The sequence below is a fragment of the Marmota flaviventris genome, chromosome 1 (assembly GCF_047511675.1).
Source record: "Marmota flaviventris isolate mMarFla1 chromosome 1, mMarFla1.hap1, whole genome shotgun sequence".
NCBI lineage: Eukaryota > Metazoa > Chordata > Mammalia > Rodentia > Sciuridae > Marmota > Marmota flaviventris.
This window is the reverse complement of record NC_092498.1, coordinates 206,031,130-206,044,877: the sequence shown is the minus strand read 5'-3', so window position 1 is coordinate 206,044,877 and position 13,748 is coordinate 206,031,130. Positions and strand designations below refer to the sequence as shown.

General features: G+C 53.7%; 1 protein-coding gene across 1 annotated transcript; it reads left to right on the top strand.

Moving 5' to 3' along the window:
* Nucleotides 1–5,740: 5,740 nt before the first annotated feature.
* Nucleotides 5,741–13,748, top strand: Pgls (6-phosphogluconolactonase). The gene is made up of 5 exons (XM_027932395.2): nt 5,741–6,071; nt 9,153–9,260; nt 9,908–10,009; nt 10,419–10,559; nt 13,400–13,748. Exons 1-5 carry the CDS (start codon nt 5,784–5,786, stop codon nt 13,535–13,537), a joined length of 777 nt encoding a protein of 258 aa, XP_027788196.1. The 5' UTR covers nt 5,741–5,783; the 3' UTR covers nt 13,538–13,748.

The window sequence follows — 13,748 nt, the reverse complement described above, 5'->3', positions numbered from 1 at the left end:
ATGCAGTCCTTGCCAAGAGCACCTGGCAAGAAGGTGTCCCAGTATCCCTTTTTCCTGTCCCAAAGCCTGTGACTGTAGATGTGCTTGTGTTCAGGAGGTCCCTCCGGGGGTGAGACGGTACCCTGAGGACTTTAGGATCAAGCTGTGGGGTTTCGTGTGTGTTGGGGTTGGAACCCGGGGCTCGCACGTGCGAGGTGGTGCCCTACCATGAGCTCCGGCTCCAGCCCTGTTATTTTTTTATTTTGAGACAGGGTCTTCTAAGCTGGCCTCAGACTGGGTCCTTCTGCCCCAGTCTCCTGAGCAGCTGGGATTACCGACAAGGGCACAGTCTCCAGCTAAAATTGTTAATAATTTTGTGCGTGAAACCCAGTTCCGTGGTGTGCAGTTTCCCCCGTGGCATAGTTTGCTCTAGGAGTTTGCTCTGGGGGTGGAAGGTAGCTCCGCAGCGGAGCAGGTCCTGGTACACCGAGGCCCTGGCTTGCACCCCGCCACCAGAAAAGAAAAAAATACATAAAAAAATTTTTTTGGAGCATTTCAGATTTCATGTTTTGGATTAGGGATGCTCAACCTATATCACACAAAACAGTTCTACTGTCCTAAAAGACCCTGTGCTCAGCTCCTCACCCCTCCCTGTCACCTGGCAGGCGCTGCTCTTGCTTTCCCACGGTGGCACCAGCAGTCACCTGTCTTCTCGGTTTGGCTTTCGCCTGGCAAAATGCCTATCGGTCTCCACTGCGTCTCCTCGTAGCGTGGTGCTCCAGTTTTGACTTGATTTTGGTGGAGCCGGGCTGGAACCCAGGACCTCCTGCATGCCCAGCAGCCACTCACCACTGGGCTGCACCCAGCCCTGGAGAGTTCTGGAAGTTTTTTTTTTTGGTACCAGGGATTGAACTCAGGGGCACTCGACCTCGGAGCCACATCCCAGCCCTTTTAATATTTTCTTTAGAGACGGGGTCTCACTAAGTTGCTTAGCGCCTTGCTGTTGCTGAGGCTGGCTTTGAACCCACGTTCCTCCTGCCTCAGCCTCCCCTGCTGCTGGGATGGCAGGCGTGGACCACCGCGCCCGGCCAGTTCTGGAGTTTTTCATCTGCCCAATGGGAAGCTCCATGATGCCCCAGTGCCCCTCAACATGGAGAAGACAGCCAGGATCAGAAGGACTCGGCCCAGGCCCCTTCTTTATGGGAGGCCTTGGGATGATCTGCACAGAGGGACATTTGTACCTGTGATGCGGGAGCCTGGCATAGGCAGGTGGCCCTGAGAGCCGGGACCGAGCAGCACGTGGCTGAGGAATGCTGGAGGGGATGCCAGGAGGAGGGTGCAGGGCACTGAGGCCCGTGGGGGAGAGCCGGGGCCCTGGCCTGCTCCCCCCAAGGGCCCTGGTCCCTTTTGGGGGGATCCAGGTGCACCGGGTGCCCCTCAGACTCCTTCCACCGCGCAGTGGCTTCCAGCCAGCACCCGGGTTTTGCATCTTGGCTCCTGCTGTCTTCCACGTGTGGGACACCATTTCTCTCCACCCCCGCACTCCGCCCGGTCACCTCTGTATTTCTTCAATTGAAATATTCACATCCATAACATTCATCTTCTTAAAATGAATAATTTAATGGCTTTTAGTATATTCAAGAGGTTGTGCAACTATCACTACTATTTTGTTTGTTTATGGAGCTGGGGATTGAACCCAGGGCCTTGTGCATGTGAGGCAAGCACTCTACCAGCTGAGCTCTATCCCCAGTCCCAGTCACTACTATTTAATTGCAGAAAAGTTTCTCCAACTCATGGAAACCCCGCCCCTATGGGCAGTCACCCCCAGCCCACCCCCACCGGACCCTGGCAACCATTCATCTGTTTTCTGCTTCTATGGATCTCCTTGCTCTGGACATTTCTTATCAATGGGATCACACACTGTGTGGCCTTTTGTCTGGATTTTGTTATTTGGCATCAAGTTTTCAAGGCTCATCCACATCCAAGCCTGTGGCAGGGCTTCCTTCTTTTTACAGCTAAGTAATGTTCCACTGTGTGGGTGGATCATACTCTGTGGACCCAGTCATCTGTGGATGGACAGTGTGGTTTACATTTTTGACTGTTATAAGTAATGCTGTTGTGCCAGATATGGTGGTGCACACCTGCAATCCCAACTCAGGAGGCTGAGGCAGGAGGATCACAAATTTGAGGCCAGCCTCAGCAGCTTAGTGAGAGCCTGTCTCAAAAAATAAATAGGGCTGGGGATGTGGCTCAGTAGTAAAGCACTCAGTTCTCAGTTCCAAAAGTAATTACATAGTGCTATTGTGAACATTCTCCTGGGTGTACATCTCGGTGTGGAAATGCCAGATCACACATTCACACTTAACCCTTTCAGGAAGTGCCAGTCTGTTTTCAAAGTGGCTGCACCACTTGACCTTCCACCTGCAATGCTGGGGTCCACCTGTTTTTTTTTTTCTTTCATCCTCACCAGCACTTGTCATCTGCCTTTTCGATCATAGCCATCCTGATGTCTTGATGTGCATTTCCACGGTGGCTCAAGAACTGGCCCTCTTCTCACGAGCCATTGGTCCTTTGCCTATATTCTTTGGAGGAATATCTTAGATACTTCTTGGCCTTCGCCTTTTGAAAAATTTCAAGATTTCCTTCCACTTGGTGGGTTTTCTTTTCCCCTTCTTGAGAGTGTCCTTGTAAGACAAAGTCTTGACGGAGTCTGGTTTCTCGTTTTTTGTTGCTTGTACCTTCAGCGCCCACCAAGGCAAAGTCAAGTCATCAAGACAGTGTGGCTTGGTGTAAGGACATACAGACCAGTGAATAAAACCAAGAGTGCCCAAATAAACCCCCCCACACACCTGTGGTCGTCTGGTCTTCAGTGTGGGCACAAGAACTAGTCATTGGGAAAAGAATAGTCTTTCAACCAGTGATCTAGCTCAAGGTCCTGAGGATTTACGCCTTTGTGTTCTTCCAAGTTTCTTGGCTTTAGCGTTTACATTTAGGTCTTTGTGGGAGGCTGTTGTGCTGTGTGACCAGCATTTTCCTTCCCTGATTGTTTGGGGCTCTGTGGGTCACTTCCCATGATCTGACCACATCAAAGTGGCCCTAGATGACTGCCCCGATCCTTGAAGTAGTAGAATGTGTCTTCGTGCATGGGCGTGTCTTCCTGTAGCCCCATTTGTGATACTACCCCTTTGCCCGGTTTGGGATAGAATGTTCCATGGAAACGCCCTTTGTGTGTCCCCTTCTCTTGCTCTGCCTTTGGGTGTGGCCTTCCTAGGTGTCAGTCAACCTGCTGACAGCAGACATCACGAAGCTAGGCTCAACCCCCTGAAACCTGGCCCCTTGCCTCATCTGAATGGCTTCTCCTCAACAAAAGGGGTCAGCATGTGCTCGCTCTCTTTCTGTGGACCCTTAAGGTCAGAGGAGCTGTCACAGGACCCCAAAGAAAAAGGTATTTCTCTTGTGTGCTTATTTCATGCAGCCCAGTTCCCCTGGAGTGACCCTGAGTGTTTTTGTCGCTGGTCTTGAATACATTTTCAGTTAATTTTTGTATACAGTGTGAGGTGGGGATCTGTATCAGTTTTCTAGCTGCTGTAACAAAATTACCACAAACACAGGGGCTTAAAATAACACATACCTTACAGGCCTAAACACTGGACGTCAGAAATGGATTTCACTAAATCCAGGGTGTCTGCAGGCTGTATGTTTAGAGGCTCTGGTTGCGAATCTATTTCCTCGCCTTTTCCAGCTTTGGGACCACCTGCAACTCTTGGCTCTGGGCCTCCTTGTCCACCTAGCAACAGAGGGCTGAGTCTTCCTGACAACATCACCCCTCTGGGTATCCCTCTTCTGCTTTGCTCTTCTATTTATAAGGACTTTTTTGATTACCTTGGGCCATCCAGAAAACCTATTTAAGGACAACTGGGTATCAACCTAATTTCATCTGCCATCACAGTCCCCCCTTGTAAACTATCCTCATACCTTTAGGCATTCAGAGTGTTAGGGGTGGCCATCTTGTGGGGGGCATTATTCTACGTAGCAGAGTCCAGCTTCCTTCTTCTCTAGGTGGCTATCCCATTGTTCCAGCACCATTTATTGAAAAGACTTTTTGTTTTTTCCCAGTAAATGCTGATTGAGCAAGCAATTTACTTCTGAGCCACACCCTCAGCCCTGAAGAGACCTTTTTCCCCATTGAAGAGACCTGGCCCCTTGTTAAAGACTGACCACAACATATGGGTTTATTTTTGCATCTCAGTTCTGTTGCCTGAGGCCTGACTCTGGGGATCCAACCAAGCAGCTCTGGCCTCTAGCCCCAAACACCAAACAGAAAAGATAATGGAGAAAGGCATGAAATGAACTGATTAGAATCATGTCCTTAGCCATGTCTTCAAGGGACTGACAATGACTTTGAGTTTCTACAGAAAGGAGAATGAGGGCAAGCACTTGGGGTTTGTACAGTTGGAGGCTTTTCACAGCTGCCAAAGCAGATGATCTTGAGGTGTGGGCTGCCCATCATTATCTCAGGATTGGTCAAGTGGAGCCTCGTCCACAGTAAGAAAGGACAGCTTCAACTCACCTCATGCTGTTTATCAGGGAGGTTGAATCTTTACACGTGGTGACTCAGAGCACAGGAGACAGATGCAATACGGGGACAGAGATGCCAAGTCTTTAATCCTGGTTTTAGCTACCCATCAGACAACTGCAGGCACAAGTGAAGATAGTCCTTGTTACAGTTCTACTCACTGATCTACATGTCTGTCTTTAGGCCAATACCACACTGGCCTGAATACTGTAGCTTTGTAGTAAGTTTAAAACTAGGAAGTGTGAATTCCTTGTGAATTTTAGGACCAGCTTTTCAATTTCTACAAAAAAAAAAAAAAAAGTTTGCATTTTGATAGTGATTATTTTGCATCTCTACAACTTGGGGAGTACTGCCATCTTATTTTCCAATCCATGAACATGGGACGTCTTTCCATGAACATCTTTAACTTTCTTCAGTGAAATCTTCATTTTCAGTGTACAGGTCTTGCACTTGTTGTTTACTCCTGAGTATTTTGTTCTCTATGATGCTATGGCAAATGGAATTGTTTTGGCACTGATTTTAAAATGCACTGAGTGAATCTTATTGCACTTAACTATACTCCACCGAATTACCTCAGCACTGGAAGGAGCCGCTCCTTACACCCCCAGGCCTTGCAGCCCTCTGCTCCTCAAATCCCTCCTTACCCAAGTCATGGAGCTCATCAGGTGCAACCAGGCGGGAGGGCTTTTTGGGTCCTCGGAGGGACCCAGCAGCCTCCAGAGTGTTTGCTAAAGCAATTCAACAGATGTACTGAGCTCCTACTCTGTGTCAGACACAGTTCGGGAGGCTCGCCAGGCATCAATGAATAAAACAAAACAAACACCTTGACTCTTAGGGAGTTATCTTTTAATTAGAAGAGACAACAAATGCAACAGATAAATAAAGTTAACAGATGTCAAAGCCCACCAAAATACCACCTTCTCCAGGAAACCTTCCAGAATCTCCTCACGCCATCCCAACCCCATGTCCCCTTCTGTGGGGACGCAGGCCTGCCTCCGAGCTCCTCCTAAGCCAGCTCAGGGAAGGGCTCAGGCCTAGCTCGCAAAGATTCAAAGGTTGGGCACAGAAGACATCGCCCTTCCCTGTCGGGGCTTCACTTGCCGGACCGCGCATGTGCGTAGCGCAGACCGACCAAAGAGCTCAGACAGGTGTGGCGGGGTTGGCCTTCGCGCAGGCGCACTGGCGGCCGCCGAGAGCGCTTCCGTCTCCCTGCCGCCCCGCCGTCGCCATGGCCGCGCCCGCCTCGGGCCTCATCTCGGTGTTCTCGAGCCCGCAGGAACTGGGCGCGTCATTAGCGCAGTTGGTGGCGCAGCGGGCTGCGTGCTGCCTGGAAGGGACCCGGGGCCGCTTCGCGCTCGGCCTGTCGGGCGGCAGCCTCGTGTCGATGCTGGCCCGTGAGCTGCCCGCCGCCGCCGCCCCCGCCGGGCCCGCCAGCCTAGAGCGGTGGACGCTGGGTTTCTGCGACGAGCGGCTGGTGCCCTTCGAGCACGCCGAGAGCACGTACGGCCTCTACCGGGTGAGAACTACGGGGGCCGCCGGGGGTCACGCCGAGAGGGCCGCGCCCACCTCCTGAACTGCGGCTGCGGGCGCCGCCGGGGATCATGCCGAGAGGGCCCCGCCCACCGCCCGAGCCTCGCCTTTGTGGGTGGGGTCACTCAGGGCCTCGCCTTGTCCTCTGCAGTTGTTTGGGGACTGACTGATGGGTGTCCTGAGGTGCCACCTGGACCACACCACTCTCCAATTCTACGTGGGTGGTCCAGTGTGACTAGGCAGAGGGACAGGTTTGGCCAAAGAGGTAGAAGTGACACTAAATAACGCATTGTATCACAAGTTCCATTGGTGGCCGCCCTGCGTGTAAGGGACCGAAGAGCCAGGCGTCTGGGATCCGGGTGGAGCCGGGCCCTGTACCTTATCTGGGGCTGAGAGGAGGATCGCGAGTTCAAAACCCGCTGCAGCAACTTAGCGAGACCCTGTCTCTAAAGAAAATACTTTAAAAATGGGATTGGAATGCGGCTCAGTGATTAAGTGGCCCTGGGTTCAATCCCCAGTGCCAAAAAAGAAAAAGAAAGTGTGTTGTTCCTTTCCTTGTGCAACTTTTTTAAAACTTTGCATTTTTTAACATTAAGAGACAAAATTCTAACAAAGCAGAAAAAGAGAGATTATGTGTCCCCGTTGTGGAGTCCTGTGCTCTGTGCTAGGGCTGCAAAGGGGAGCCCGGCGGTTTCCTCCAGGGCTTGCAGCAGAGACGGCCCCCCATCCAGCGCGAGCGAGCTGGCTTGGAAGGCTGCAGGAGCTGGCCGTGGAGAGCTGGCACAAGGGGACGCTGCCAAACCAAAGGCCATGTCGGGCCCGGACTTGCTCCTTCTGCTGGTTTTCTAGAGCTGCGAAGCAAATGACCACAAACGGAGGGCTTAAAAACCACAGGAATTGATGTCCTCACCCACTGAAGGTTAGAGCTGGAGTCAGGGGGTCCCACTGCCACGCTGCGTTGGGAGCTCTGGGGGAGGGTCTTCCTGCCGGGGTTCCTTGACCAGTGGCAGCTTCCCTCCAGGCCGCCCCCTCTGTTCCCAGGGCCTTCTCTCATTCCTTTCGTCCTAGGATGCCAGTCTTCTAAGTGACTTTGGGATAACCCAGTCTAGAATGAATGGGTCTTAACTAATTTCATCGGAAGTTACACTCTTTCTTCTTCCGTACCACTGGATGAGCCAGGGCCTCGCACACGCAGAGCAAGCTCTCTCCCACTGAGCTTCACTCCCAGCCCTTTTTATTTTATTTTGAGACAGGGTCTGACTAAGTTGCTGAGGCTGGCCTCAAACTTGTGATCCTCCTGCCTCAGCCTCCTATGTAGCTGGGAGTAGAGATGTGCCCCAGCACACCCCAGTTGTAACCCTATTTCTTAGCAAGATCATATTCTGGGGTTCTAGGTGGTTGTGAGTTCTGGAGGTCCACCATTCACCCCACTACAGGGTGCAGAGGCATTTCCCTCCTTGAGGTGGGACCTTGGTCCTCTAGGCCTCTGCATTTCTGCTGCAAGGCCTTGGCCCTGTTGCTGTGGGAGAATCAGCCGGGGCTGCCCTCCTGGGGACCTGCAGCATTCGCAGCACATTCAGAAGGAACCCGCCCAGTTCCACCGGCCATTCTGTTTCTAGGGACCTGATCCCCTAAAGCCACCCAGCCCCTGCTCCAGACTCCCTGGAAGCCCAGCCTGACCTGGGGCGCCCTGTCCCCATGACCACCGAGGGGCAACTCCCGGGAGAACCTGCGGGGGCAGGGGTGGAGTAAGTGAAGGGACTCTGGAGTCGCCTGGCCCCAGCCAGGCTGTGAGGAGCCCTGGGCCGGAAAGGGCCTCAAGAGGGTGTCCCTCCTCTGGGCTTCTGTGTCCACTGCATCTGTGGGGCGTCGGCTCGAGGCCACCCAGGAGGGTGGTGTGTAGTAGCATTGCCCTGGGGAGGGGACAGCCCGGGGCCTGTAGCCCATGTGACGATGTGATGATGTGCTGAGGGAGGAACTGGAAGGGGGTGACAGAAAGGGGCCTGGGCGCTTCCAGCTGGGTTTGTGCTGCTGGGCCTGAATGTTCATGTCCCCACAAGTCAGGCTGAAGTCCTAACCCCAAGGAGATGGCCCTGGGAGGTGGGGCCTTGGGGAGGTGACGAAGGCCCACCTTAGAGACCAGGAGACCCGCCGAGTCCCTTCCTGGGCACGAGGACCCAGTGGGACCATCTGAACCGCAGGCAGCCCCTCGCCACACGGAGTCCCCTGGAGCCCGTGGCCTGGGCTTCCCACGCTCCAGAGCTGTTGTCATCAGGCCGTCCCATCTGCTCCTTTGTCGCAGCAGTGCAGTAGACAGGGACAGAGCAGGGACACCCGACCAACAGTGAATCCGATCTTGCCCCTGCACAGCTCACACACCCTCCGTGGCTCCCTACTGCCCCAACATGGAGCTCCTTCTCAGGCCCGCAGCACGTGAGCGGGGCAGCTGGCAGGTCCTGCATCCCTGTCCCTACCTGCTCTGGGGACACTAGAATGTCATCTCTTCTCCTCTGTGGCCTGCACAGCATTGCTGTGGCTGAGCTGCCCTTGGCTTGAGGTTGGGCTCCGAGACGCTGTGGGAGGTCGCTGTCGGCTGTCTCAGCAGGTCAGAGGTCTGGGGCCACCTCCCTGCCACAGGTCAGGGTGGCCCTGCGGCCCGCAGTGGGAAAGGTGCGGGGCCCCAGGAGGAGGCGGCCAGGAGGCCCAGGAGTTGTGCAGGGGGATGGCAAGGCGGAGGGTGGGGCCATGACCGTGGACTTGAAGGACCCCCGGTGGAAAGCTGCTGGTAGCACTTGGCCACTGTGACTCCAGCTCGCCCAGGGTGGCCACTCTCCCTCTGCGGGGACCCTCCTGTTCTGGCCCCAAGGGCAGCCGAGGTCCCAGTGAACCTTGTCCCGAGGGCCATGTTACCTGGGCCCAGGAATCTGGTCTTGGCCAGGAACGGTCTCGGCGCCTCCGTCTCCCCGCCTCCGTCTCCCCGGGTGTAAGTGGGAACAGGACAGCGCCTCAGCTGGAGGATCCAGGTGGTCACGTCACTGTTGGTGACATTGTCCCTCTGTCTCCACAGACGCAGCTGCTCTCCAGACTGCCCATCCCAGACAGCCGAGTGATCACCATTGACCCCACGCTGCCCGTGGAGGAGGCAGCCGAGGACTACGCCAAGAAGCTGAGACAGGTGGGTCCCTCCGAGCAGCCCTGTGACCGTCAGCAACCAGAGGTGGCCCTGGGGCCGCTCCACAGAGGAAACACCCCGAGGACTCAGCCCCACGTGGGGGAGCTCTAGGGTTGCCTGGCTGCTGACATGCAGTGGTGGGTCCAGGTCCCGACATCTTGGGGACAGTTGTGTCCCCAGACCCGGGCCAGGACTCTTAGCCAGTCAGACACATGAAAAGTGGAACCTCAGATTATAATCTCCTCCATCACAAGCACCACAGTGCTGTTTCCTGGGTTCCAGCTACAGCTGTCCCTTGGGACCCTCTGGGTGTTGATTCCCGTAGTCCTCGTCACACGCCAAGACCTGAAGGTGGTGAGGTCGCTTCTACTGAGTGCTGCGGTGCTGACGTGTGGCTGTAGGTCATCAGAGAGGGTGACTGTGATGCCTAACAGAATGCAAATGCTAAGCAAGTCGTCTCTCGCTGTGTTACTTAGGGAATGATGACGAGGAAGAGGGCCGAGCCGTTCAGTGTGGACGCAGCTTAGAAACTGTTTTCCATCCAGAACTTGGAGGCGGGAGCAGAGGGCGGGTCGTATTGTGTTCCTCTTTCTGACAAAGCCCCATTTCCTCCCATGCCCTCGTGCTCTCAACCCCTCTCCCCTGCCCAGGCCTTCCAAGGAGATTCCATCCCGGTTTTCGACCTGCTGATCCTGGGGGTGGGCCCTGATGGCCACACCTGCTCCCTCTTTCCAGACCACCCCCTCCTGCAGGTGAGAGCACCCGCGTAGACCCTGCGGACCTGTGACCCGAGCCCCTGGCGTCTGAACAGCAGAGGGTGGTGGCCCAAGGTGGCGGTGGTGGCTAAAGCCAGGGCTGAGACTGGCCTGCACCAGCCCCACCTGCCCAGCCCTGCTGAGCCCCACGTGACCCACCCTAAACAGAGACCTCAAGCAGGGGGTGCAGCTCAGCGGTAGAGCACTGACCTAGCATGTGTTCGATCTCCATCTCTATGTTTGATCTCCATCTCTGCAAAAACAGGTGGGGGGACCTTAAAGAACCTGCCCTAGGACTGTTGGGAGAGCATGGGATAAGGGATGGGCAAGGCCTGGAGTGCACAAGTGTTCAGGCAGTAGAAATATGCTTGTCTTCTGTTCCCTACCATGGGCCTTCCTTTCCCAGGAGCAAGAGAAGATTGTGGCCCCCATCAGTGACTCCCCAAAGCCACCTCCACAGCGTGTGACCCTTACGCTACCTGTGCTAAATGCAGCCCGAACTGTTATCTTTGTGGCCACTGGAGAAGGCAAGGCTGCTGTTCTGAAGGTAATGGCCAGGGGTTCCAGTCCCAGGAGGGTTATGGGCACCAGGGATATGACCAGAATATGACCCCAAATGCTATTGTGCTAGAGAAATCAGATCTGAAGTAATTCACTGATTCTTGAATCAAAGGGGGAAATCAAAGTTGCAATTATGGGGTAGTTAGGAATTAACACACATGAAATGAAATTGATGTAGCATGGCCAAAGATGTGCTCAGAAGTAAATTCATAGCATAAAATACATAATTTTTTGTTTGTTTTTTGTACCAGGGATTGAATCTAGAAGTGTTTAACCACTGAGGCACTAGCCCTTTTTGTTTTATTTTGAGACAGGGCCTTGCTAAATTGATAAGGGCCTCACTAAGTTGCTGAAGCTGACCTCAAACTTGCAATCCTTCTGCCCCAGCCTCCCAGGTTGCTGGGATTATAGATGTGTGCCATCACCCCCAACTTAAATGCATAATTTAAAAAAAAAAATTTTTTTGTTGTTGTTACTGGAGATTGAGTCCCTACCACTGAGCTATGCCCCCAGCCATTTTATTTTGAGACAGGCTCTCAGTAAGTTCTTGAGGCTGGCCCCAGCCTCTGAGTTGCTGGAATTACAGGTGTGTGCCACCATTCCCAGAACTCAAATGAATTTTTAAAATGATTAAAGAGGAAACAGTAAATGCTTTATTTTAGAATTAGGAAGAGGGCAATAATATTAAATTGAAGAGGGCTGGGGTTGTGGCTCAGTGTTAGAGCACTTGCCTAGCATGCATGAGGCACTGGGTTAGATCCTCAGCATCACAAAAAACAAAAAATAAAGATAATGTGTCCACCTAAAACTAAAAAATATTTTTAAACAATATTAAATTGAAGAAAAGATAGCAGAAGGAGTAAGTGCAGTTAAAATCAGAAGTTGATGGCTTGGTTAATATTTTTTAAAGTCTAAAATAAGTAGATCCAAAAGATGGACAAAGCCCTGTAAGTGCTAATCAAGAGAAAAAAACAATGTTGCATTAGGAATAAGATACAATATAGCTACACAGAACATTTTAAGAAAGTATAGAATAAAATATTAAAAATAAGCTGTAAGTTGGGCTTGGGTGGTGGCTCAGTGAAAGAGCACTCGCCTCGCACACGTGAGGCCCTGGGCTCCATCCTCAGCACCACATATAAATAAACGAATGAAATAAATGTATTGTGTCCAACTACAACTAAAAAATAAATATTAAAAAAAAAATAAGCTGTAAGTAATTTCTAAAAATGTTCAAGTGCCATTGTCAAACAGGCCAATGGGCGACTGTGGAAGACACTAGAATATTTTTTGAATATGTAATAAAAATAAAAGCTGTCAAGCCCGGACGTCTTCCCAGGGTGGCTTAGTGCTGGGGTTCAAGGTGCACGACTCTGGATGGTCCTGTAGGCCAAGCTCCCTGCCAGCGATGGCCAGCGTGCAGCCCCCCACGCCCCAGCTCTCCCACCTTAGGGTCCCCAGGGACTCCCCACAGGTGGGTCCACGTGGCTGCTGCTACGAGTGGGAGCTCAGGCCAGCGACTCGCCTCCCCGGGCCGTGGCAGGAATCGAGGTCCCCAAAGCTGTCGCAGAGGTGAAGACACACAGAGAACTTGGGGGGCAAAAGGCAGACAGTGTCCCTCAGTGTCCACAGAAGATTGTCCTAGAACAATCTGGAGACCAAAATCCATCCGAAGTCCCTTCTGTAAAATCATGCACTGTTGCACCCCAGCTGGGCACATCCTCTGTAGCCTTCAAATGTCCCTTGGGGACTTAGGAAACCAGATATAGTGTCACGGCCCTGTAAAGAGGTGTCGTGTAATCCCAGTGGCTTAGGAGACGGAGGCCAGAGGATGGCGGGTTCAAACCAGCCTCAGCAACGGTGGGGCCCAAGCAACTCAGGGAGGCTGTGTCCCTAAAGAAAATACAGAACAGGGCTGGGAGGTGGCTCAGTGGTCAGTGCCCCTGAGTTCAGTCCCTGGTACCAAAAAAAAAAAGAGTTGTACTGTGTTATTTAGGGAATCACAACAAAGGAAGATGTCGGAACGGGTTCAACACACTTTTCTTTTTTCTGGAATGTGCTGGGTGTCTGGTGGGTGGATCCCGCGAAGGCAGAACCCCTGGATGCAGCACCTGCCCACACTCGGCCATCTGCATTCATAACTCCCAGTGACGACGGGTCAGGTCAGGGTCAGCACCTCACGGCCTCCCGGACCACATGGCGCCAGCTGGGCACGGTCCTACCTTGGTAGATGATTGGGCACAAAAGTCAAATGAAAAAAAGAAGAAATTTCTAGAAAATTCCAATTTCACACCTTTAGTGAAGTCTTCCTAGCGCACCCACCACTTGGGTACAGATCAGCTGCAGCTGCTGTAGCAGGGACCGGGCCGTCACCTGTGAGGCTGGACGCCCCGAGCTCTGGCCTCCACAGGGGGAGCTGGCCCAGCACCACAGCCGCGGGTGGGGCAGCTGAGGAGGGCGGAGGCTGAGCATCCCGAATCCAAAGCGTCCCCAAGTCCCAAAGTTTGAGCTCCAGCAGAAGGCCCCAGTGGACAATCCCACACCCGGGAACTGTCCCCTGCACAGACGTGAAGTTTCAGTTTTTCACTCCAGATACAAGAATCAGTGCGTGTGGGAGGGGTGGACGGAGCACCATGTCCTGTCCCCAAGATGCTCCACCCCAGACCTGGGCGTGCACAGTCCCGAATCCAAAAACCCAGTTTCCGCCGCTCTCCCGGCCACGCGCTGTGGCAGGGACTACCGGCCACTTGGTCCCTTTCAGGAGTCACCGTGGGGCTCTGAGAGGCCGAGGGTGCTGGGGTCTCACGCTCTGTCCCCTCCTCGCAGCGCATTCTGGAGGACAAGGAGGAGAAGCCGCTGCCCGCCGCCCTGGTCCAGCCCCACACGGGGACGCTGCGCTGGTTCCTGGACGAAGCGGCCGCCCGCCTCCTGTCGGTGCCCTTTGAGAAGCATTCCACGTTGTAGCCGGCAGGGGGATGCCAGGGCCACCAGGGCCACTGAGGCTGTGCGCCAGGGACCTCCCGGGGCTGGGCCCCTCTGGCCACCGCTCCCGGCTGCGTTTGGGAGGAGCCACGTGGTGCTACAAGAAGGAAGGGACCCGGCCGCCAGCTCTGCCTGGCAGGGTCAGCCACGCCGTGGGCTGGTGACCTGGGTATTAAAGGGAACATTGCTGGAA

Bases quoted from the DNA above. Each gene is read 5' to 3' on its own strand.
- Pgls (XM_027932395.2), top strand. From the start codon at position 5,784: ATGGCCGCGCCCGCCTCGGGCCTCATCTCGGTGTTCTCGAGCCCGCAG. The intron at 9,261-9,907 runs GTGGGTCCCTCC...TCCCCTGCCCAG, and splicing joins ACGCCAAGAAGCTGAGACAG to GCCTTCCAAGGAGATTCCAT. The intron at 10,010-10,418 runs GTGAGAGCACCC...TTCCTTTCCCAG, and splicing joins CAGACCACCCCCTCCTGCAG to GAGCAAGAGAAGATTGTGGC.